The sequence below is a fragment of the Littorina saxatilis genome, linkage group LG5, assembly GCF_037325665.1.
Source record: "Littorina saxatilis isolate snail1 linkage group LG5, US_GU_Lsax_2.0, whole genome shotgun sequence".
NCBI classification, from domain to species: domain Eukaryota; kingdom Metazoa; phylum Mollusca; class Gastropoda; order Littorinimorpha; family Littorinidae; genus Littorina; species Littorina saxatilis.
In genome coordinates this window covers 25,753,514-25,777,303 of record NC_090249.1, presented here as the reverse complement: position 1 = coordinate 25,777,303, position 23,790 = coordinate 25,753,514, and the positions used below count along the sequence as shown (strand labels likewise).

General features: G+C 41.1%; 1 protein-coding gene and 1 long non-coding RNA gene across 2 annotated transcripts in view; one reads left to right on the top strand and one right to left on the bottom strand.

Moving 5' to 3' along the window:
- Window positions 1-579: 579 nt before the first annotated feature.
- Window positions 580-23,790, bottom strand: part of LOC138966676 (coiled-coil and C2 domain-containing protein 2A-like) — a 58,158-nt gene continuing 34,947 nt past the window's right edge. Inside the window, exons 27-43 of the mRNA XM_070338979.1 lie at window positions 23,109-23,309; window positions 22,778-22,870; window positions 20,909-21,000; window positions 19,966-20,133; window positions 19,634-19,700; window positions 18,912-19,021; window positions 18,549-18,645; window positions 18,062-18,160; window positions 17,376-17,555; window positions 10,857-11,054; window positions 10,436-10,525; window positions 9,876-9,972; window positions 9,145-9,296; window positions 8,676-8,798; window positions 8,011-8,171; window positions 7,281-7,356; window positions 580-6,418 (exon numbers count right to left, since the gene is read on the bottom strand). Of these exons, the coding sequence (XP_070195080.1) occupies window positions 6,230-6,418; window positions 7,281-7,356; window positions 8,011-8,171; window positions 8,676-8,798; window positions 9,145-9,296; window positions 9,876-9,972; window positions 10,436-10,525; window positions 10,857-11,054; window positions 17,376-17,555; window positions 18,062-18,160; window positions 18,549-18,645; window positions 18,912-19,021; window positions 19,634-19,700; window positions 19,966-20,133; window positions 20,909-21,000; window positions 22,778-22,870; window positions 23,109-23,309 (2,193 nt within the window). The 3' untranslated portion in view covers window positions 580-6,229. The remainder of the gene's footprint in view (window positions 6,419-7,280; window positions 7,357-8,010; window positions 8,172-8,675; window positions 8,799-9,144; window positions 9,297-9,875; window positions 9,973-10,435; window positions 10,526-10,856; window positions 11,055-17,375; window positions 17,556-18,061; window positions 18,161-18,548; window positions 18,646-18,911; window positions 19,022-19,633; window positions 19,701-19,965; window positions 20,134-20,908; window positions 21,001-22,777; window positions 22,871-23,108; window positions 23,310-23,790) is intronic.
- On the top strand, window positions 11,998-14,368 carry LOC138966675 (uncharacterized). The gene is made up of 2 exons (XR_011455738.1): window positions 11,998-12,660; window positions 13,387-14,368. It is a non-coding gene; the product is annotated as an uncharacterized lncRNA (long non-coding RNA).

Sequence of the window (23,790 nt, the reverse complement as noted above, 5' to 3'; positions counted from 1 at the left end):
GACCCTTTTGTCAATCGTGGGATCTTTAACGTGCACACCCCAATGTAGTGTACTTGTTAATTGTTTCTTGTTCACAAAAGCACTAATAAAAAAATTGCTCCAGGGGCTTGCAACGTAGTACAATATACGACCTTACTGGGAGAATGCAAGTTTCCAGTACAAAGGACTCAACATTTCTTACATACTGCTTGACTAAAATCTTTACAAACATTGACTATATTCTATACAAGAAACACTTAACAAGGGTAAAAGGAGAAACAGAATCCGTTAGTCGCCTCTTACGACATGCTGGGGAGCATCGGGTAAATTCTTCCCCCTAACCCGCGGGGGGTACTTCCATGCTTGTTATTCTCACAGTTGCCAGAAGATTGGTTCCGTTTAACTATCACTAGCTCTTGATGCACATGTATATATTTTCAGTGCGTCCACCCCTTTGTTTTTCAGATCTGATTTTCTGAGATTTGTCAAGGTCTTAAAAAGGAAGAGGGGGGGTCCACTGTTAAGCTTACAAGAATAATTCAATTTAAAGTGAACTTAAAGAAACTGAGAATTTCAGGGAAAAACAAAACAAAAACAATGTCATGTTCATACATGTTTTATTATACAGAAAAATCATATCTAAGGCATACACTTGTAGGTTAAGTGAAGTGCCATTGACAATATTTCTTGTGGCATACATTTTATATATCCAATGTACAGTCGAACTCGCTTAAGACGAATCACTGGGGATCGGAAAAAAAGTTCGTCTTAACCAAAATTCGTATTAAGAAAATTGATTGATTTTTTTTTTTTTTTTTTTTTTTTTTAAGTCTTGTACATTTTATGGTGTTTCAATTTGTTTCTTTCGCAACTTTCATGCTGCTTCACGTTTAGACAATAAAGTGACATATTCAGTTACATGTTCATGTGTGTCTCATGTTGAGTGATGATTGTTGAGTTTGAGTGAGAGTGAGCACACAGATGTTTCATCCAGTTGTTACGTTTTTGGTCACACACACGCACACACTGACACTGTCCACATTCGCGGTGTTCCTATCATTTGTCCGGAATCACTTACCTTGGCGACGGGTAGCAAACCTTGGCCAATTTAGTTTTTTTGTTTTGTTGCAACATGATGTTCAAATCCAAATCGAAAGCACTGACTGACTGATAAACTATCGCGAACCGGCGAACGCAAACGTTGAGAGTGTGGTTTCCCTTGTCCAAGGGAAACCACTCTGGCATCTATATTTTTTGGCAATGGCTCCCGTTCAAAACATTGATGTTTCGTTTTTGGTATTCGCGAAGGAAATAAACGTCAGTCAGTCATTCATGTTCAGTGTCTGAGCTATCAATCACTTTGATTCTAAATTTGAAATTGTTTTGTGAGTACAGTGTAATCAGTTTTTACTTTATTCAGTGATCGGTTGAGCAATGGTTCAAGCAGTCGACGCAAGGGAAGACTTTGACACATGTATTCAAACTTCTCAAATTCCCATGATATGTCGATCTCGGGACGAGTTTAAAGATTTCGTCATAAGCGTGAGTAAATTACAGACATTATGCATGCTTGGGAATCCAAAAAGTGCTCGTTATAAGCATAAATTCGTTATAAAGAATTCGTTTTAAGCATTTTTTTTAAGCATGAAGAAAGAGGTATTCAGTTGGGAACTTAAAACTAATACGTTATAAGTCAAAATTCGTAACTAGCGTGTTCGTTTTAAGTGGGTTCGACTGTAATCATCGAGTTACAAAAACATGAAACAGAAGCTGCCTCTAATGTTGCTTCTGACAAGTGCCCTAACAAACATCAGTAAGTCATGATGCACCAATAAGAATAACAAATACACCTATACAGAAAAACAAGGCATATGATTTATTATAAACATGTACAAACGCATTGGGGAAATTTAATGTTCTAGCTTTGAGTGAGCATGCATCCACTGCAGTCAAGCAAAGTAAAACATAATAGTCAATAGAATTTCACAACAGATATCACATTTTATGATGGCAAATTAAACATTTTCTTTGTGAACAGTGAAACTGACAAACCGTTTGTATACCATGGGTAAGAGGATACTGTCAGGCTCTTACGCCTTTTACAGTTTGTGAGGAATTGTTTAAAAGACAAAACAATAACTCAAGAAACGCAAGTACCGGACTATAAGGCGCAACTTTTTTTCTCAATCTTGACCCCTGCGGCTTATTGAACGGAAGCGCCCTATGAATTGTTAAAATAGAAATCCCTGGCCAAGTTTCATCTCAGACATCAAAGAGACCGCCTGAGTACCAGTCGAACAACTTGTGATAATGCATGTTTCAGCTACTAGGTTCTACCCTGGCCAAGTTTCCTCTCAAGACATCAACCAGACCTCCAATAGGTTAAACTGGGTCACTGACCCTGGTGCAAGAAGTGTTTCCTCTCTCAAATATGAAAGGGGAACCACCTCTCATAGCTAAAACTGGGTCATTGACCCCGGGGAAGAAGGTCTAGCACTCGTAAGTAAGGTAACTCCTATTAGTTAAATTGAGGTGAGTGTTCTTAGAAATAGTCATTTTACTTGTAAAAAAACCAACATTTTTTCTCAATTTTACCTCAAAAGTGGGGGTTGCGCCCTATATAACGAAGCGCCTTATAGTCCCGAAAGTAGGGTAATATGAACTTCTTCCTGTGTTTCAAGTTTCACATAAGGATAGGGTCTGACAGTTGCTCAAGCAATTTCACAAACTTTCCACAGCCTAAAATAAAAATGTTAACACATGTAGCTTGCTTTAAAAGGGTTAAATGAAATAAATAGACAAACACATAAATAGAGACCTAAATAGATCGATAAACTGTTAAATAAACTAATGATAAATAAAATTAACAAAAATTGAAATAAAATAAAATGTAGACATTCTATCATTGGTTACAAAAATAAGCCTGCCTATGTACAGACATTTTGTTCACATCTGAATAGGGAACTGTAATACGTCTTCCTCAAAACTGAGTATCTAATTTACAATTCTGACATGTATGTCTATGCCTACATTTAATGACAAAATAAATAGCATTACATATCTGATATCACAGAACTGAAAACCTCATGTTTGGAGAATGCTGAACGCACTGACAGCAAGCACTGAGACCAATGTCACAGGTCAGACATTTCACGACAGGTATTAATGTCACATTAATTACTGTTTTCAATGGACGGAAATCAACATATGCACCCAACCTTCACAATAACATTTAAACCCAGTCAACATTTTGAACTAAACAAAACAACTTAGGCAAACAAATTAGCATGAAACAAAACAACAAAGGCAGTGTCAAACTGTAGTAACCTGCGCCAATTCTTTTAACTTCACTTCAGACTCCAACTCCTCATGCAGAACAAATACACATTGTAAACCCCATTACAGTTCCACCCTGAAGCCTGGCATTCCCTGCAAAAATGCAGACAAAAATCGGAGGGTTTCGCTATATGTAGCTATTTGCGCACATGCAGTACTCTTAAATTTCATGCACTGCATGCGCTTGTACCTAAAACTGAGCAAATCCTCTGTCTTATGCTAGGCAGACTTAAATAAAGTTAGGGTTAGGGTTAGGGTTAACCCTAAATGTTTGATCCAACTAAAAATCACAACTATTGGTTGTTCAATGGAACTAGCAATAAGTGGGCTTCAATTTCAAGCCACAACAATTAATCAACATTGTAACCCTCTGCAAGTCCTTTGTGTTATGCCAGTCAGACTCCTTGATCTTGCTGGACATCTCTTTTGCCCCCCCCCCCCCTCCCTCCCACACTTCAAAGTCTAGCTTCTAGTTGCCCAGTGAACATATCAATATGTCAGCTTACAAATCTGACATGCTGTGTCAAGGCTGACTGGGATCAAATTAAGGGCAGGTGGGCCAGTGCAAAATTGACCAAATCGTTCAAAACACTGTTTTGGGTATTTTAGCAGATTATGTTTCCATAACATACTTATCATCCATGTGTGTCGGTGTTTTTGTCAAAAGTGTCCTATTTATCTGTCAATAAAGACAAAATGTGAACATGTGCGGCATTGATTGTCTTCTGTAGTCGATATTCCCCCGCCAAAAAATGTCTCATTTCAAAGGCTAGTTACGGCTTTGTCCTCAGCAAAACAGTGCATTCACGACATACGAAACTGCGCAGCAGCTCTTGACCTATAACATGACCTCAGTGTTTTGATGAATGTTCCATTCACTCAGCCACTTGTCCGTTGCAAAGGCAGCAATCGTAATCGAACGGAAATGTCCTTATTTGGAAGGTACTCGACATCCATTGGTTCGTTTCATAAACCGAAATCGGGAACCAGTTTACTTTGTGAGTGCGCATGCTCAGCTTACGAATTTTGCATACGGAAACTACCGAAGAGACTCTCGGCCATGACGGGACCACCCGAAGTTCACTCGGTTTTACAACATCCTGGTTACACATCAAACGATCGGTGACAACCGAAAGCGAATTTTTCCTTGAGAAACAACCTTTGATACGATAACAATGGCTCGAAATAAGAAAGAGGACAATGTCTTTATTAGTTCGGTTAGCAACAACAAGTAGTTCCGCTGGTACTAGGCCAAAGTTTGGATTCTGTCGGTGTTTCCGATACAGAGGAAAGCTTTGATCTCCACGCAGATCCACAAGTCGCCATTTCCGAACACGCCATGCAGCACACTTTTTACGTCTCGGCTTTGGCTTGCTTTGCGCTGAATTTGAGTCAGTTTCTGTGCAGTATCTCCTCAACAAGCAAGTTGAGCATTTGCTACGCAGAAAAACAAAAACAGGAGAAAGTATCCAACATCAGTCAGATTATCGGTAATGTTTGCTGGGCCTGCCATTTCCCGAACGAAACTGGATCAGCAACTGTTTGTATCAATCTGCACTTTCGTAAATTCCGTCACTGTCTTGACGAACTGTGTCATTTTCTTCACCGCGATACACAGTTCATTGCGAAGAGCTTCCTCAGTAAATCGTTCAGATTCCACGTACGATTTGTTGTCAAAAAACAACTCAAACGAAAGTTTCAAACTCATCATCCTCCATCTTGCTTGTCGAAGCACCAAAGTACTGTATCGATGTAAAAACAAAAGCAGAAAACTTCGAGGAAACCAACAAATCGATGAGATAATGGAAGGAAATAAGTCTCGTTCTGGCTCAAGTAAGTTACCGTTAAAAATACCGTTATTCTTGCATGCAAATACAAACGAGAATCGGGTCATTGATACACGTTTAGCGCTGGGGCAGTATCCCCATGCTGGTTGACAGAGGGAAAGAAGGGATGGACGCATAAATTCTCTGCTGGCGTGCTAAAGGCTAAGTAGTTTGCAATTCAAATAAACTAAGCTGTTCATTCATAACACAGTTTTGTCCTTGTGTGTCTGTTTCAATAGTGTTTCTGTGGTGTTCAATCTTCAATGTCGTTTTTCTCAGTTCAGCCATTTTGCCTACGGTTACGTCTTGGGTTACGCGATTTCTCTGGCTGTAATTTAGCTAGAGCAATATTTTCTTTTGTAGTTTGTGCAGAATATAACATTCTGGGGGATTACGAAGGGATTTTGCTGAAATTTTATTATAGTCATATCCAGATTATTTCAAAAAATAATTTCGCAAGCGTTACCCTAAAGTTTGACAGTTGTAACAAAGAAGTGTTCCTAACTCCAAATATAAATATAATAAACAAGATCTGCTTCGTAATCCCCTAGAGCATACCCAGAAGGATAAAATAAAACAATAATTAGAAGTGTGACAATCACATCTGATGAAAATCCGTGTATCTCCTGTACTCCACTTTTGTCTGTATTTTGACTGTTTTTGTCCCGTAAAACAAAAACCAGCAACCGAAAATACAAAAAGTGACTATTCTTTGTCATCATTTGTTCATTTCTTTCATAAAATAACATTCAGACACAATAAAACATTCAAAATTAAAAAAAAGGTAGTGCACTGGCCCACCTCCCCTTAAATGGACGGAAAAGGCAGCCTGTTAGTCATACTTGTTGCATTGTGAATGGCACAAGACATGCAAAACCAGCAAAGGCAAAAGAACAGTTTTTGTAGTCTACACAGTGGCAAAACTGGACACTATCATAGATACAACCTTTGCCAATGATTCAATGGGCTAGTAAATGTAAGTTCAGATTCAGAGATGTGTCCATAATACATGTTCACAGGCCCATGGACTTTTATCACAGCTCTTGTTTGGAATTTTGTTGAGAAAGATTCTGCTGTATGGTTGGAGTTTATCTGAGTCTGACGAGGGAAGCCACGTAGATCCAGATGGAAAGGACATTGTTGGAGTAGCCGTGCACGTAGACGGCCAGGGCAAACTCGATGTCGCTGGTTTCCTGGCTGTGAACGCCGGTTGAAAACACCGCCTCAACAATGGTGTTCAGGTCTACAAAGGGAACGTTGACTGGGAACCCAGACACCTGAACACATCCAGAAGCACCAATAATAAAAGATGGGTTACAAAGAGGTTAAAAGAACTCTCACACACACACACACACACACACACACACACACACACACACACACACACACACACACACACACAAGCACAAACCCCCAGTGATAATTCTAATTTGCACTGTAAACTGATACACATCAATTCTGCACCCTTAGCTTTTAATTATTACATAAGATCACTGACTTGAGGGGGGAAAAGCCATAGTTGGCGTGTGGGGGCCCGGTAGCTCAGTTGGTAGAGCACTGGACTTGTGATCGAAAGGTCGCAGGTTCGAATTCGGGCCGGGACGGACACGGGTCAACTTTATGTGCAGACCCAGAGACGGAAGCCATGTCCCACCCCCGTGTCATCACAATGGCACGTAAAGACCTTGGTCATTCTGCCATAAGTGCAGGTGGCTGAATACACCTAAACACGTAGACACCTGGGTAGCGCGACACCGTTGCTGCTAGCTTTCCACTGGGAGGAAGCGACCCGAATTTCCCAGCGATGGGACAATAAAGTAATGAGAAATGATACATTGAAGGTGGGGGTAGAGGAAGAGAAAGGTGACGATCTATATGAACAAGTAAATTGTGTTCAATCTGGAAGGTTCGCTGATTATCATTAATTTAAAAGAACAACTCCCACAATTTTGATTTGTAGCATGTTATTCTCTCTCACTCCCTCTCCCTCTCAATGCAGCAAAAATAACACCAGCTAAGAAAGCACCAAAGCAGGAAGACAGATGAAGGTGTAAAAACAATATTCCTGCACATTATCGATCAGTTCTAGAGCTGTGCAGAGAACGAAAACAGAACATTTAAAAACAGGTGTGCGTGTACCTTGTAAGATCTGAAAGACTCTTCCAGTTCTCCCAGGTCCTGCTGCTCCATGGCACAGCCACAATTTTCCTCCAACCTGTGCAACAGCAAAAGACAGCAATTATTGTTTTGTTTTTATTTACTGCTTTGTAAATACACATTGAAAATGAAAAGATGTTCATACCCAAAATCTTAATCAACTAGAACAGGTTTCTCCACGAATTCTGTATGTATAACGACCAACTTAAAACTACCATCTTTTTGTTGCAGTGCTCCATGCACTTCAAATTTCATCATAATGAATGACACATTTACAAAACAAGAATTTCCATGTATTTGATCTTCCTGTGACCACTGCGGCCAATAAAGCAAAATCTGTCTGGAGTCCCTACAGTGTTGTTTTTTTGGTGGTCAGAATCTAGAACTTAATCCAGAACTTGTTTGTAAATAGTAAAATGGAGAGACTGGCACACAATGAAACTGATAACAATGCATGGATCTAAAGACCTTCACTTTAGAAATCTGTAAAAAAAAAGCAGGGCTTTAAAAGAAGGAATCGACAGAAATCTAAGATTGATCCTAATGAACAATTAGGCACCACAGGAGTTAAAGCATTTGATTGGAGGTTCTTTACACAGACGTTTCACTATCCAAATTTCTCATAAAATGTTTTTCGTCTACTCATTAAAACCATGTTACACAGTCTAGCAGAATGCAAAAGAAGAAGAAGAAACCATGTAAGGATGCGTACTTGGGCAGAAGGCGTCGCATAATCTGAGTGCAGTGCCTGTTCCAGCGTGTGATGTAGCGACTACGCCACTCCATGATCTTGTTCTTCAGCATCTGTTCAATCTTCTCCTGCAGGTCCAGCACGTAGTTCTTGTTGGGCGAGTGGTAGATCAGGGCTTCCGGCTGTGGAGGAAAAGTCAGACATGTTAACTGATTGTAGATGAAGATATTTTCATGAAGGAGACTCTCTTCAGAGACAGGAACAAAGCCCGCAACGCCATCCCACCCACCCACCCCCCAAAAAGACAAACAAAACAAATCGTAGAAAAAAAAAGAAACAACAACAACAACAACAAGATGAACACTTCTCATTAATATGACTCACTGATTACTCAGGTGAGCCATAAATACATAAGAAACACTCATGGTGATGGTGTTACCAGTTCTATGGAAGATGTTGCCATCCGGCAGCCTGGATTTCAAATCCTCCCCACATGTCATTTACGAACTTTGAAAGTCTCTTGGTCATTTCAATGCTTGTTATTCTCTCTGTTGCCAAGGTGATTGGTTCTGCATTACTCTCACTTACTCTCGTTCCACATGTACATATTTAGAGCGCTTACGTCTCTTTGTTTCACGGATCTCAAGAAATTGCTTTTGTGCACAAAATGACATCTTTGAGATTACCTGTATGCTGCCCAGTCCAGGACTGGGGTTGCTGCGACCGAAGAATGGCCGCCATGATGCTGTGCTGTTGACGTTGAAATCCATCTGGGAAGGCTTTTCGTACTGGTGGACATTGGCCCACACCTAAACAAGTGAAGAAAGAAACAGAGATAACAGTACAGCTAAATTTGAGTCTTCAAATCTGCCCTCGTTTTGGGTGGCTTTTGTTTGAATGCTGTAGACTACACATGCTCTTTCTCTCTCTCTCCTTCACACACACACACACACACACACACACACACACACACACACACACACACACACACACACACACACACACACACACATACACATACAAATGCAAGCAAATACTTTTTTCTCTCTCTTTCAACACACACCAATCCAAAAACCAAAAATCATCATTCTCACATGTTGTTCCCTTTAAAAGAAAAACACACAAAAACTTGACACTCAGTTTTTATTTACTCACATTTTCATTGTTGACAAGGCAGCCAACAGACTGCAGAGGGCAGTAGTTGTCATGCACACTGTAGCGTTTGCCAGTGGCAGAGTTCCAGATGTAATATTCGCCGGAATCCTCGGTTAGAACATACGCTGTGGTGCCCTCTGGAATAGCTGAGCCTGAACACAAGAAACGTGTCACAAACACCGTTTCCAACTCTGACAAATTCTGAGACTGAAAAACGATGTGTGTGAGTGTGTGTGTGTGTGCCAGAGCATTCCTGTTCCTACGTGTGTGTGCATATGTGCCCATGTGTGTGTACCAGAGCATTCCTGTTCCTACGTGTGTGTGCATATGTGCCCATGTGTGTGTACCAGAGCATTCCTGTTCCTACGTGTGTGTGCATATGTGCCCATGTGTGTGTACCAGAGCATTCCTGTTCCTACGTGTGTGTGCATATGTGCCCATGTGTGTGTACACACATGCTTATACTCTCTTGCCAAAACGGAATCTTTATATTGCCAGCACATATATATGTAACTTTTTCTGGCAAACTGAAATGCAAATTTAAACCACAAAAAAAAGAAAGTTTTTTATCAGTGATTCTAACTTTAATTCTCCAACTTTCTTTCTAGTTTCCTCATTTGCACCTTCAAATGTGATATTGTTTTCTAGCCCTCAACATTTTTTTCTTAATACTGTTATGTTCAACTTTGTCTTTCATTTCTTTCAATACATTCCACAAACATAAGACAAACCTAGCAAGAGGTAGGCCTTTCTTCCCAGTCCCAGGAAGAGGTTTGTCAGTAGCACTGCATGTTCTTCTTCGTCACCTGCCAGCATTTGCAGGAATTGCTGAAAAAAAGAATGTAGCCTGTCATGATCTACTCAAATATACACTTTGGTATGCTCTTCACACTCCAGAAGCACTGCTAACTGAGAAAGTCACACATACAACACAACAACAACAAAGTTTTCTTGAAAATTGGACAGAATAGTTAGCCTTAAAATAAAGGCACAGAGTTAAGCTGAATTTTCTGGACAAAACTCACATAGAACACAACAAAATGAATGTTCTTAAAAATTGGACAGAATAGCTCAAGGCACAAAGTTAAGCTGATTTTTCTGGACACAACTCACATACAACTCACCAAAATAAATGTTCTTGAATAGAACCTACTAATGAATTAAGACACAAAGTTCAGCTGATTTTTCTGGACATAACTATATAAGAATTTTTGAGGCAGAAAGTGTGAATCAATGATTTTTAACTAGGTTCGATTTGTAGTCTACATGAATGCATTTCTCATCGACTTACATCACACGTGCTCCAGATGTCACAAAGACCAGGAAAAACAACGGAATCCGATACAAATGGGATCAACGAGACGTAGCGGGCAGCAAAATCCTGCAAGGAAGAAAAACAGAAATTAATGCACAAAGTAAACAATTTTGGGGCATTTTGCATAAACAAAGTGATTTATGGACACTGACTGAAGCATGACATTGCTCAGAATCAAAAAGAGAGGTTTCGTATTCTGCTACTTACAAGCACAAATGGTTTCATCAAGAGAACAAAGGTAACTCTTGATTAAAAAACAAACACCAACACCAGACAAATAAACAAACAAACAAAGCCTTAGCTACACACACACACATAAATACACACACACACACACATATATATATACACACACACACACACACACACACACACACACACACACTTCTGCACCTACATTTTGCTGAGTTTCGTTGGCCTTCCCCTCAATCTCAGGCGGTGGTTTGAGGGCCTTGAAGTAGCGTGTGAGGAAGACGTTCTTGCCATTGACGTCAATGACGGAGGTCTTGTAGTGACGACGGGGGTGCAACGACTGCAGGTCCTCCTGCCAGCGCTCGGCAAACTGCATCAGCTTCTCATCCTCGTTAGTGTCAAACTGCAATTATTGAGATACAACATCGATTGAACAAACTAAGACGTCTCTTCCTGACCCTTCCAACTAAAGAGGACTTTCTTCCGCCAAAAGAAGATGGCATAAATACGAATAATGGCGTAACGTAAAAGTTGTAATACTTCTTATATATATCTCCCAATGAAATGGCAAAGAATGCCAAAAATAAAATTTGTCTCGGTGATGTAGTCAGATTAGCAGAGGAAGAATATTCGTAAGGTCACCACCAGGCTGTGGATCTATTGGTTTCGTATCTCATTAAAACAAACCTGATTAGGACTTTTGGTTAAAATCCTCCACCAAAAAGTCATGTAGCAGAGATGAGATTCCCAAATTTTGATTTAAGAGGGTACAAAAAATTTCGTGTCCAGGGGCAACGCCCCTGTTGCGTTTTGAAGCGTTTGGTCTGAAGCGTTTTTAGCATTTTCATAAAAAAAATTGCTCAGAAATGAGTCTTAGCAGCAGAATATTTTGTTTACAACTTTGGGCATTGTTCATGCATTTCTAGAATGAATCTCACAAATAAACAAGCATGTGTCATATGGTCATTCGTGGTCAAAATTGATCTTTCAACACGCTCTTGCCTCTCGATTTGTAGCCCAGTACTTTATTACACCACGTGCATTCTTTCTTTATTTCTTTATTTGGTGTTTAACATCGTTTTCAACCACGAAGGTTATATCGCGACGGGGAAAGGGGGGAGATGGGATAGAGCCACTTGTCAATTGTTTCTTGTTCACAAAAGCACTAATCAAAAATTTGCTCCAGGGGCTTGCAACGTAGTACAATATATTACCTTACTGGGAGAATGCAAGTTTCCAGTACAAAGGACTTAACATTTCTTACATACTGCTTGACTAAAATCTTTAAAAAAATTGACTATATTCTATACAAGAAACACTTAACCCTTACGCTGGTTGTCGCGACATATGTCGCGCTACTTTACGTATACCGTCACCTGGTTGTCGCGACATATGTCGTGGGGCTGTGTCAGTCTGTTTGGTCGGTTCCGATTACCTCCCATGGATGCGAAAACCTATCCTTAGAGATCTGTATTCACTAGAAATAAGGTCAGTTGGGCCCTGAACCTGTAGATCCATGTTCTGAAGCACATTTGAGTAGGCGAGTGTCACAAATACAGGGTACCCAGCTGAGCTGTAGCACATGCTACAAAATGGCTGCTCCCATAGATCCACGGCGTGATCGCAATGTTTTTCAAGACGTTTTTGATGATTTCTTCGCCGATCCCGATCTTGACGAAGTTTGGGAAGAAGCCATTTACATTGATTTACAAGATGTAATGCTCGTTGGGGACATTATGGACCTAGATCAGGCCCCAAACAACAGAGACTTCGAAGCAGACGTTCAAGAAGGCTGGACGGTAGTGAGTGGGGGGAAGGGGCTACACTGTCCACATGCCGTTTGATCGTGAAACTGTTTTGAATGTCGGCGAAGATTTTCCAGAAAACCCACAGCCCTTGGATTTTTTCCGACTGTTTGTTGGCGATGAAATGATCGATTTGTTAGTCGAACAAACGAATCACTACGCTCAACGAAAAATTGACGCTGGAAATCTAAAGACACACTTACGGTAAGCCTTTCGTCAGTTTCGACCGACTTTTGCTCTCTCTCTCTCTCTCTCTCTCTCTCTTGCAAACATGTTTTCTTCCGTTTCTTTCTTCTTCCTTTTTGTCCAGGTGAAAAGTTTGTTTTTACTGAAAAACGATATTAGACTATTGATATGAAAGTAGTTTCTGTTCATGTGTGGAGTGCTCAAGCAGAAGTGTGTGTCTGGGTTGGCGTGTCAGTGTGTGTGGATCTGTGTTCGGGGTGGGGGGGACGAGTTGTTTGTGTGGGGCAACAGAATAATAGACTGTGACTGGTTATTATTGGAAGAAGAAGAATGAACTATGACTGGTTACTATTAGAAGAAGAAGATTGACAAGCAGAGTGCAGTCAACTGGGTCAGGGATCTATAGTTAGATCTATGACTGGATGAAGTGTTTATAAGTGTGTTATGTTTGTTTGTTGGTGTGTGTGTGTGTGAGACGAGAGAGAGGTAAGGGGGTTGCATGTGTCTTTGCACATGCATGTGGATGACTGTGTGCACTGTATGTGGGATGGTTGTGTACGAGTGTGTACGGGGGGGGGGGGGGGGGGGGTATATGTATGTGGGTGAGTGTGTGCACTGTATGTATGATGCCCATGTATGAGAGAGAGAGAGCGTGCGTGTGTTTGTGTGTGTGTGTGTGTATGTGTGTGTGTGTAAAAAAACAATATGAAATAGAACATTTATTTTTTCATCTCCATTTTTCAGGCTACACCGCTGGTTACCTGTCACTCTCGACGAGATGAAGGTTTTCCTGTCGCTGGTTATTACAACAGGCCTGGTCATCAAGCCTACTATTGAAGAGTACTGGAGCCAGGATGAGATCACCTCCACTCCCTTTTTCACAAAGAACATGACTGTCCCTTGTGAGGTTCCAGGCTATCCTCAGCAACTTCCACCTTGCGGACAACACACGGGCCAATGCCTACTTTCTCCACCGCAAGTTTGCTGGTGTGTCCCTGTCGCATCATGGATTCTGGAAGCTGCTAGTCCGACAGCTGATCTAATCTTCTCCAGAAGCTCCAAAGCCAGTACCAAGAGGAAGGAAAGCAGTCAACTCCCCCAGACGCATGATTGGTACACACCGACCAACCTACAACACCGCCACAGTCGGTGCCAAGAGACAGCGTCCACAACGTGACTGTGTGGCCTGTAACCCAGTAAGGCAGAATAGAGCTGGCTTCAAGAGAAAGCAGTCTGCCTATTAGTGTGAACAATGCCAAGTCACTCTGTGTATTCCCCACGGTTTTGAGGTGTACCACACCAGAAGTGACTACCAAAGAGTCCTCGGGCAGCAGATGGGAGCAGCAGAAGGTGGTCCGCGTGATGGTGCTGGTGACAACTGAACTGCTATAATGACATCACCTGTACTCTGCCATTCTGTCGTGCTATGCAGTCTTTCTTGGGACATTGCAAAGATTTAGTTGTTTCCATTTATTTTTTGTTGTACATGTACCTGCAGTTACATGGACAATCAATTGAAACGTTTCTGATGTGAAGGCTATTTTCACCTGGATTCTTACCTGGATCACTCATACCTACAGCTACCAAGGAAGATACTGATACTTGTGAGTCTTAGTCTGAGATACTGTACTAGTGTGTGATGACTGAATATCCTTTTGTTGGTGACTGTGGAGTACTTTATGATCAACTGCAGCTTCATTCTGAATAAAATACCTGTCATCCTTAATTTTCTCCAGGTGCGTCAGTTACAGTTTGCTACTGACCCTCTAAAATTGTGTTTGTGTTGTTCCTTGTTCATTTCTGTACAAGTTTTATTCAACATGTATTTTTCAAATATGCACACACAAAAAGATAACACATTCTTTAAAATATTACCGATTTTCTTTATTTTTCTCTCTGTTAATTCACCAGTGGCTATGTAACATGTGTTCCGGAATTGCACCAGTGTAAGGGTTAACAAGGGTAAAAGGAGAAACAGAATCCGTTAGTCGCCTCTTACGACATGCTGGGGAGCATCGGGTAAATTCTTTCTCCATACCTGTCAAGTCCTACGCATTCTGCGTAATTCTTACGGTTTTTCGGTGTTTTTTGGGTCCTACGTCGTATACCTCAAACCATACGCATTTTCAGCATTTATAAAAAATAAAAATAAAAAAAAAAAATTTTTTTTTTGTTTTTTTTTTTTGGCTGGCATGGACTGCTGTTCATTCATTTCTGAGGAGGAGCTTGCACCAGCCACACAACAGAAGTTCTGGCATGATGTGCGCCAGTTCTACGTGGCCTGTGTGAGGAAAATGTTGAATAAATTTCCATTTGGCAGTGAAACCCTGCAACACCTTCAAGTGCTGGATCACAGTCTGGGAGCTGACACACTGACTGCCTTCTTACAGGTCAAAATTTACTCTGATGCATGCTGCCATGATTTTAAGGTGACTGGCAGCATGATTGACAAAGCAAAGATTTGCACAGATGAATACAACAAAGAACACAAGTGACAAGTGAAAAAAAAAATGAACGAACAAGAGTGCAGTGTAAATGTATTACATGTAGTGGTAAATAAAGAGCAGTTTGTGTAGAAAGGAATTGATGTGTTTTACTTTTAGATTGCGAAAAACAATCTGATTGGTTTAGTGTGTATGCGTGAGAAGTTGAATTTGTGCGTTTAACCACATCCTGATCCACGCATTAACTATGGTTTTTGATCCCCAACTATGGTTTCTTATGCCATTTACTATGGTCAGAGGCCAAAAGTACTTGACAGGTATGTTTCTCGTCCCAACCAATATGGAACTCCCCCTGACCCGCGGGGGGTACCACGTGCATTGTGCCTTCCCCGGAACATTCAACTTTTGAACCGAATCTCTGAGACGGATGGACAGTTTTCGTCCCTTCACTTCGGTAGTTATAATTTCGTCTTTCCACGCCCAAACCCATTTGTTCTTTTGCCCTTTATCAATCTCAGAAGCTAAAGCATGTTTTGCTTCTGCCAACAATCGCATTGACACCGCCATCTTGCTTGCACACGAAAGTGGCTAAAGTCAACAACTAAATCAGCCCATTTAGGAACTTCCGCGATGAAGGCACTGATGATGAAGGGAAACTTGTTCCCAAATGGACAGTTCGTACACGGGTCTAAAGTTCATTTCGTAGATTTTGGGTTTTGAGCTCGGCGGAGATGTTTCTTGTCGGAGGTATTCTTGTCGGTCCGGACAATCAAAAACCGGTCTAGTCTTTTGGGAGATTCAGTCATTGGCAGGTCAGATTTTAATAATCAAACCTCCATCCCCCCCCCCCCCCCCCCATTTTTCTCAACGGATCTGGACGATTCAGAAAAACGGTCCTGGGGATCAACTTTTGAGCGGAATTCCGCGAAAAAGCGGAAGAATCTCATCTCTGATGTAGTTAAGGAAGCAGACGGATTCCTACCTGTATGTCCGGATAATGTGAAATTAGTTATCAAGAATTTAAAGTTAAAAACAAACAGCTGCAACTGCAACCCCTGCAAAGGAAAATAAGTTTCAGATTGGTTCTAGCTTCATTTTACAGGATCTCATCCCTCATGCCTGTCTTACAAAGGGGCGGGGATATAGCTCAGTTGGTAGCGCGCTGGATTTGTATTCAGTTGGCCGCTGTCAGCGTGAGTTCGATCCCAGGTTCGGCGGAAATTTATTTCACAGAGTCAACTTTGTGTGCAGACTCTCTTCGGTGTCCGAACCTCCCCCCGTGTACACTACATTGGGTGTGCACGTTAAAGATCCCACGATTGACAAAAGGGTCTTTCCTGGCAAAATTGCTTAGGCACAGTTAATAATTGTCTACCTATACCCGTGTGACTTGGAATAATAGGCCGTGAAAGGTAAATATGCGCCGATATGGCTGCAATCTACTGGCCGTATAAAATTTCATCTCACACGGCATCACTGCAGAGTGCCTAGAACTGTACCCACGGAATATGCGCGATATAAGACTCATTGATTGATTGATTGATTGATTACACTGTGCCGAATATCCTTGCGAATATGAACATGTTGTATTCGGCAAAAAAAAGAGACGAATGGACAGGAAAAAATATTGAAAATTCGAAGCCTTACCGATCATTGCGAATGCATACAAATCCATATACGAATGTCTTGCGGATGTATTACGAACGTTGCAAGTGGCCTTGCGAGTGTTGCGAGTGCTTGCAAACATTTTACGAATAAAGCGATAATGCAATTTGCATTGTTCGTAATACTGCTCTTACACTGTGCCGAATTTCCCTTGCGAATAGAATTCACCAATAATTCGTAATGATCGGGACAAGAGACGAATGGTGGCAAATGGTTAAGAACATTTACGAATGTCTTGCGCGACCATGTCCCGATCATTGTGAATTATTGGAAAATTCTATTCGCAAGGGCAATTCGGCACAGTGTAAGAGTAGCATTACAGAATGTAGAGAGATAAAACTGAAGTTTGTTTTCTGTGCAGGCATTTTCTTTTCTCCACCAAACTGGTCTAGTTTTTCATTCACTGAGGTTTGTCAGACACTTTGTGCCGTGTTACTTGGTACACGTACTGGGTTTTTTTTCTTTCCGAAAGATAATTTTGTTTTAAACATTTCTGTCATGTATGACTGGTAACATTGCAACTTGATTGTAACTAAAAACTAGGCTTGATTACAGAAAACTGGAATCAATATTAAAAACGAATCATTTCACAGGTAGGCAGGCCTGCCAACCATATCTTCTTACCCTCTCCTTGACAGCTTCTGGCTGTATCAGTGGAGGCTCGATGGTGATGAACAGACTGAGGAATGTGATTTCTTCGCTCTGTTCCATGGGCATGTCCGCATCTCCTCCTCCACCTTGGGTATGGTCGTATGTGTAACCTAGCAACACTGCTGGAGTGCTGATGCGGAAAGTACCGTCAATCTGTAAGAGTGAAAGTTTGAAAGTGACAAAACAATGTACTGATTTTATGAACGTTTGCTTGCCGATACTCAGCTGCTGTGAAACGGCAGTAAATATTCATTCAGCACAGATTACTGGCACTCTCATTGTTTTCTTGCTATGCTAAAACTTAGATGTTCTTGTATGGAAATAGTGTTCTGTTATTGGTAGGTAAGATTGTAAAGCGCAGAGCAAAGAAATATTCTGTGGTTTGCACTGCAACAAGTTTTCATTATTATTATTATTATTATTATTATTATCCATGAACCTTAAAGATGGATCACAATAGATAACACCTGAACCAGAAAGTGTCATGGATATGATTCACCCCTGATTCTATTTAGCTCCTATGGCATTAAAAACGAACACAGAATTTGAAAGTATTTTCATCTCTCACTATGCACTCAGCCCTGGCACTGTGCAGCAAAACAAAACACCATTCACCCATAGACAGACAGACAGATGGCCCTACAGACAGATAGACTTACCTTTCCATTGAGGTAAATGGTAGAAAAAGGAATCCTGATGTTGCCCAGCCATTTCTTCTCTAGCCTCTGATGAACAGCTGTCTCTCGTTCACGGTCATCCTGCACAGTCACTAGAACTGAACACCACATTCTTTAGGATGTCTCCTTATATTTACTCCAGTCTACACTTATCAGTATACTCATAACCCCATTAGTATGATCTGAGAAACAAAGGGACGTAAGCGCTGTAAATGCATATGACATGTGCAACAAGAGTAAATCAGAGCTATGCAGAACCAATCTCCTGGCACCTGAGAGAATTGTTACACATATTGTATGCATTTAAAGCGCTTACGTCTCTTTGTTTCTCAGATCTTAAAATAGCGCTCTTATGATTCCCATTAATATGAGGATTACTTTTACCACTACAAAGCATCTGGTGTACATCTGAATATATTTTCTACACTGTCTACACTGTTTCCTTTGTCTTTTTTCAGTTGCGACGTACCTCTAGAATGTCAACAACAACTTCATCAAACAGGTTGAGGTAGATGTAGTCTTGAACACCCTGTAAAGCGTTTGGTGAAAAGTCATCGTTTGGAGCCCTGCAACCAACAAAAATAATGGACTTTTAAGTATGACAGCACATAAAGGTCCCTGTCTACATTGCGTTGCGTTGTTGTGTTGTGTTGCATTGTGTTGTGTTGTGTTATGCTTCGTTGTACAGTGCTGTAATAGGTTGTGTTGTGTTGTGTTGTGCTGTGTTGTACTGTGCTGTAATGACAGTAATGTGTTGTGCTGTGTTGTGTTGTGCTGCGTTGCGTTGTACTGTACCGCATTCTATCAAGTGTAACTCTGCTGTATATCTCACTTGAGAGGAAGTTCCAGTTCCTCATTGAAGCTGGGGTTGGGGCCGTCACCTGCACTGGTGCGGACTGTGTTACGCTGAAACATCACCTCCACGTACGGGTGAACCATCGTCTGGGGACAAACACAAAGACTCGTTAGTTTCAAAGCAAGAAGAAACAGAAATTAGGCCCCCGTTCAACACAAGCCTGAAATTTTAGTGGAGTCCTGACAATTTTTGAAATTTACATTCAAAAGGCTGCAATCTGATGCAAATCAAAGCACAATTATAGGCTTGTCATTTGTAAATTTCTTGTAAATCCGAAAGAGTCCTTAGAAATGATGGATGAAAATTGTAGCAGTGTTTTATTTTAGTGGAATGTTTCACAGTGACGTGTATTACAACAGATAATATGAACAGGCCACTTTCAGGCACACAAAGAACCTGTCACAAAGAAGTAACTAGACAGGTGTGCTAACAGCAGAGCAACACTGCATGATTCAGATCAATGCTTTCAAGAACAAAACAACAGTAACACATACAGTTATACCTGGGAAACAAGGAAACCCTTGGGACCAGTCAAAAGTGTCTCCACATTGCAGGAGGCCTGTCATGACAGGTTATATTTTAGACAAGATAATAGACAAAGGGACAACAGAGGCGTCCTTAATTGGGAGGTATCCTCTCCTCAAAGGGACCTAACATCGCAAGTACCACTGTGCACCTGCCACCACATGTATACTCACCTCCCCGGCAATATTTCTGATGGTGGGTTTCCTGTCCAGTTCTCTTGTGGTTGTTCCTCCAGCAGCCCTGGAACAAATCAGTGTGCATGTTGAAACAAATATGTGAAGACATTAACAGGAAAAACAGGGGTCCAGAATTACACCAAAGTCATGTCGCAGCTCAGCCAGCAGTCCAGTTTCTGAATAGATTGCTCTGATCTGCTTAGGTCTGTTAGTCAAAGCATCCATTTTTCACCTGACTTTGTCTTTGAAGTCCATAAATGTATCCGGAAATCGATCGTTTACTGGATTTCTTAATCAGAACTTTAATCCCTGAAATTCTGTGCACTTACAAGGACTGAGATTTGCGTATGGGGATGTTGGTGGCCCTGATGATGTTGACCAGTATTCGAACCTCGTCCCCTTTGATGGCTTGTGCCGTCACCTTCTTCCTCTCCTTGCGTAGCGGCTTCAGCGGACGCCTTGGCTCCGACAATCTCATGAGACTGATACCCAGCATGCTGTGAAAAAAGATGACAAGATTGGGTTAAAATATACTGCTTTCAGCATAAAGACAGATGTACTCCGGTGTGTGAGGTAAAAGTTACCTGGAGAAGAACTACAAAAAAGTAGTTACAGTGGAACCCCCCTTTTAAGACCTAAAAAATCTGAGAAAATCAGGTCTTAAAAAGGAGGGAGTCTTAAAATGGGGGTAAATTTATAAAGGTTATGAACAGAAAATCAGAGAAAACAAGGGAGGGAGTCTTTAAGCAGGGGGTCTTAAAAAGAGAGGGGGGGGGGGGGGGGGGTGTCCACTGTACTCCAGTCACAAGTAACCCCCCAAAGTAAAATCAGAAAAAAAAAGAAAAAGAAACAAGCCCCCCACTCCCACCTCCCAGAATAAACAGATTATAAATCACAGAACTCACCTACACAGTGTTAAATAAAACCATAACATAGCAAAACACCATGAGGGGAAATGAAAGGGTTTGTTACAGAGAGGATCGATACCAGCGTAAGATTTCAGTTGCAGAAAGAGCAAAGAGAGTGAAAAAGCACACATTCAGATCACAACCGCACTTCATTTACATTGCATGATCTACCATTTGTGAATATCTCCCTTGAAAGCGGTGTAAGGCTACCTAATCGGCGGGGTAAACTTGGTCATACACGTAAAAGCCGTTGGAGTTTCAGGCCATGAACGAAGAAGAAGAATTATAATCTACCATTTTATGCATATAAATGCACATATATAAAAATGCACATACATAACAGCATCAGCGGCTGATTACGTACGCAATGTTGGGCACAGCCTCCTCCACTACCATATCCTCCAGGCGTTTCTGGTGTGATGCCAAGCGGAACCTCATGATCACTTGTTCCCTGATCTGTGCAGCAAAGCATACAACATGTCAAACACAACTGAACCAAAACCAAAACAACAAGAGTAAACGATTGAATTACCACTTGCAAAATGAGGGACAATGTTTGGTCTGTTAAATTCAACGAAAGGAACTCAGGCACTCTCTTTCCCTCCCGTGTATACTGTTTGACTCACCATCTGACCAGGATTTTACATGAGATAAGACCTTCAGGCCTGTCAGTCCAAAAAATGGTGCACCAGCCTTTGGCTAGGGACTCTAAAAATGTACTAGAGAGCAAATTTTACTAGCCAAACCAACAATTTGTTTCAGCAACTTTACTTGCATTTGGTGAGTAGATGAACATTTCTACTCGCCAGTTACATGTTTCTACACGCAATGGCGAGTAAAATACTCGCCACTTTCAGGGCTGACCTTCCCTTCACTTGGTCACATACCTAAAATCAACACTCTTGACTGCTTGCTGTGATGAGTTGGAATTTTTGGATTAAATACTTTCTTTAAAAAAACAACGTTTTAACACTTTCGCGACGGGACACTGATAAATCAGTAACCGCGCTGACACGCCCATGGACGGGACGCGCATTTTTCAGTACCAGTCATACAAGGTACAAGACTCGTGATTGCTTCCCGGTTTTTGAAGATTGCAATAAATTGAGTTGTTTCCCTTGATACACGTGGTTTTCTCTTCCGGCTTGATCAAATTAGTGCAGATTTGCGTGGTGTTTTCGAACAAAAAAAATGAATTGAAGGCGAGCCTCGTCACGGGAGGAGATTCTCCGGATGTTGGATCTTGAGGATCCTGTAGATCATGATACATCGTGTCGTTTTAGCCTCAAGAAAGCGATAATAGCAGTGATATTGAGGAAGAAACAGTCCCGTTGTTGCTAGTACGAGTCGGCAAACTACACGTGGTAGGGGGTGATACTGCTAGACGAACATGTATCTCGGAATCGTGCAGGAGCTATGGGGGCGTGGCAGCACTGATAACAATGGATGGCTGGAGCCTTCAAATCCTTTTGGAATTGTTCATAGGTGTACAGTTGGTACTTTGTTGTGAAAATGTGACTTATATTCAATATGGATTACCTAGACATCATTTGGTGAGTGTTACAGTTTTGTTTCATTTGAGTCAGGATGCTGTGAGTGAATGCGTGATTTGCTTGTTTTTTTCTTTGTACTGTCTCCTTATTTCTGTGTACAATGTTAACAATATTTCAGCTAATTCATAGGTTTTACACCTTGTTTGGTTATAACATTATTTATAATACTTTCTGTTAAAAAATAACTTTTAATAAAAGCAGTGGAAAATAAAACACACACAAAAAAACGTTAAAAAACACAAATTATCCCCCTTTCATCCCCCTTTGCTAAAACAAATCGCGTGACAAACTTATAAATAGCACGACTGAACTGGGCATCCATTTTTGAATTAGTACACAAAATTTGGTGGTGATTGGACTTAATTCAAGCTTGCTAGACAGATTTCTTTACAGTTACTAATTTTTGGGAAGTTTCTTGGTGGCAAGCTTGGGCAGGCAGGACGTTAACGCCGTGGCAGTGCTAGTCACAATAGTGTTAAGATGCCCTCTACTGATTTTCTCAGTCTTTCTCTTTATAGCGGCAGTAATTTAACCTCCATTTTAAGACTCTGACCCTTTTTACACCTGATTTTTACAGTTTTTTTTGAGGTCTTAAAAGTTGGGGTGGGTGGGGTCCACTGTACTGGTTTGCAAGACACCAATCATTGCATTCCTACATGCAGACTGCGCTGACTACTAACCTTCTGCACATATCTGGAGTGAGCCTGCCTGACGCCTTCCAGGTCGTCAATCTGCTTCTGACGGTCCTCCTCGCGCTGCTTCCTTTCATATTCCTGATATATAAAAAAAGAATGAATGTTTTCAGAATTACAGATTTAAAAACACGTTCCTGTTCAGAACAAGCCTACATGACAGTTCAAGCTATCAGTTGCAAAAAAATCAAAAGATATCCACAGCAAAGCATCGCTGTCTGTTTGAAGCTTGATTCTTGGTTTCCAATGATGCTCCTGGGGCAATATCCTTTCAAACAAAATCTCCTTTTAAAATGGAAAAAGAAACATATGAACCAACCGCAAAGGCATCTCGTGGAATCTCCCGCTCAAAGGGTGGGACCATCTTCGCGGTCCTGAACTCCGCCACTTCACGGTCTCGCAGTGACAACATCTGAAAGCGACGATTTGCCGCAAAGTCAGCTTCGCTGCAAAGGTCAAACTCCTCCTGAAGTTGCTCCAGGCGGAAGAATTCACGTGGTCCTGACTCTCCGCTGCGTGACTGAAACAAACAGTGAGAAACTGGATAAACATCTGCATCAAAAAGAAACTTCTGTTTGATAATGTCTATAAAAATCCTTGCAAACTGAAGATGGATTCTTGAATAAGTTTTATTCCCAAGTACTGCTTAAAATGTCTCATGCAAAAACAGTTGAAACTTAAAAATGTGACCATTCTCACAAATAATCTTTTTTCACCAAAAGCAACCTGGGATGCTCCTCCATACTTAATAAACATACAAAGACAGACACACTGATCCAGACACAGTAACAAACACACAGAGTACCAATACAAAATTAAAAAAACTTCACACAAAAATAATCTGAGCTTAAAATCCATACCACAAAATTCCCTCCCAATCATCTAGCCAATCATCCAAACTCCTAACTCTTCATGACACTTTCCGCCGACATCTAGTAAAACTATTCTTACTTTTTATGACACCTTCCGATGACATCTAGCAAACCATTCTTACTCTGCAT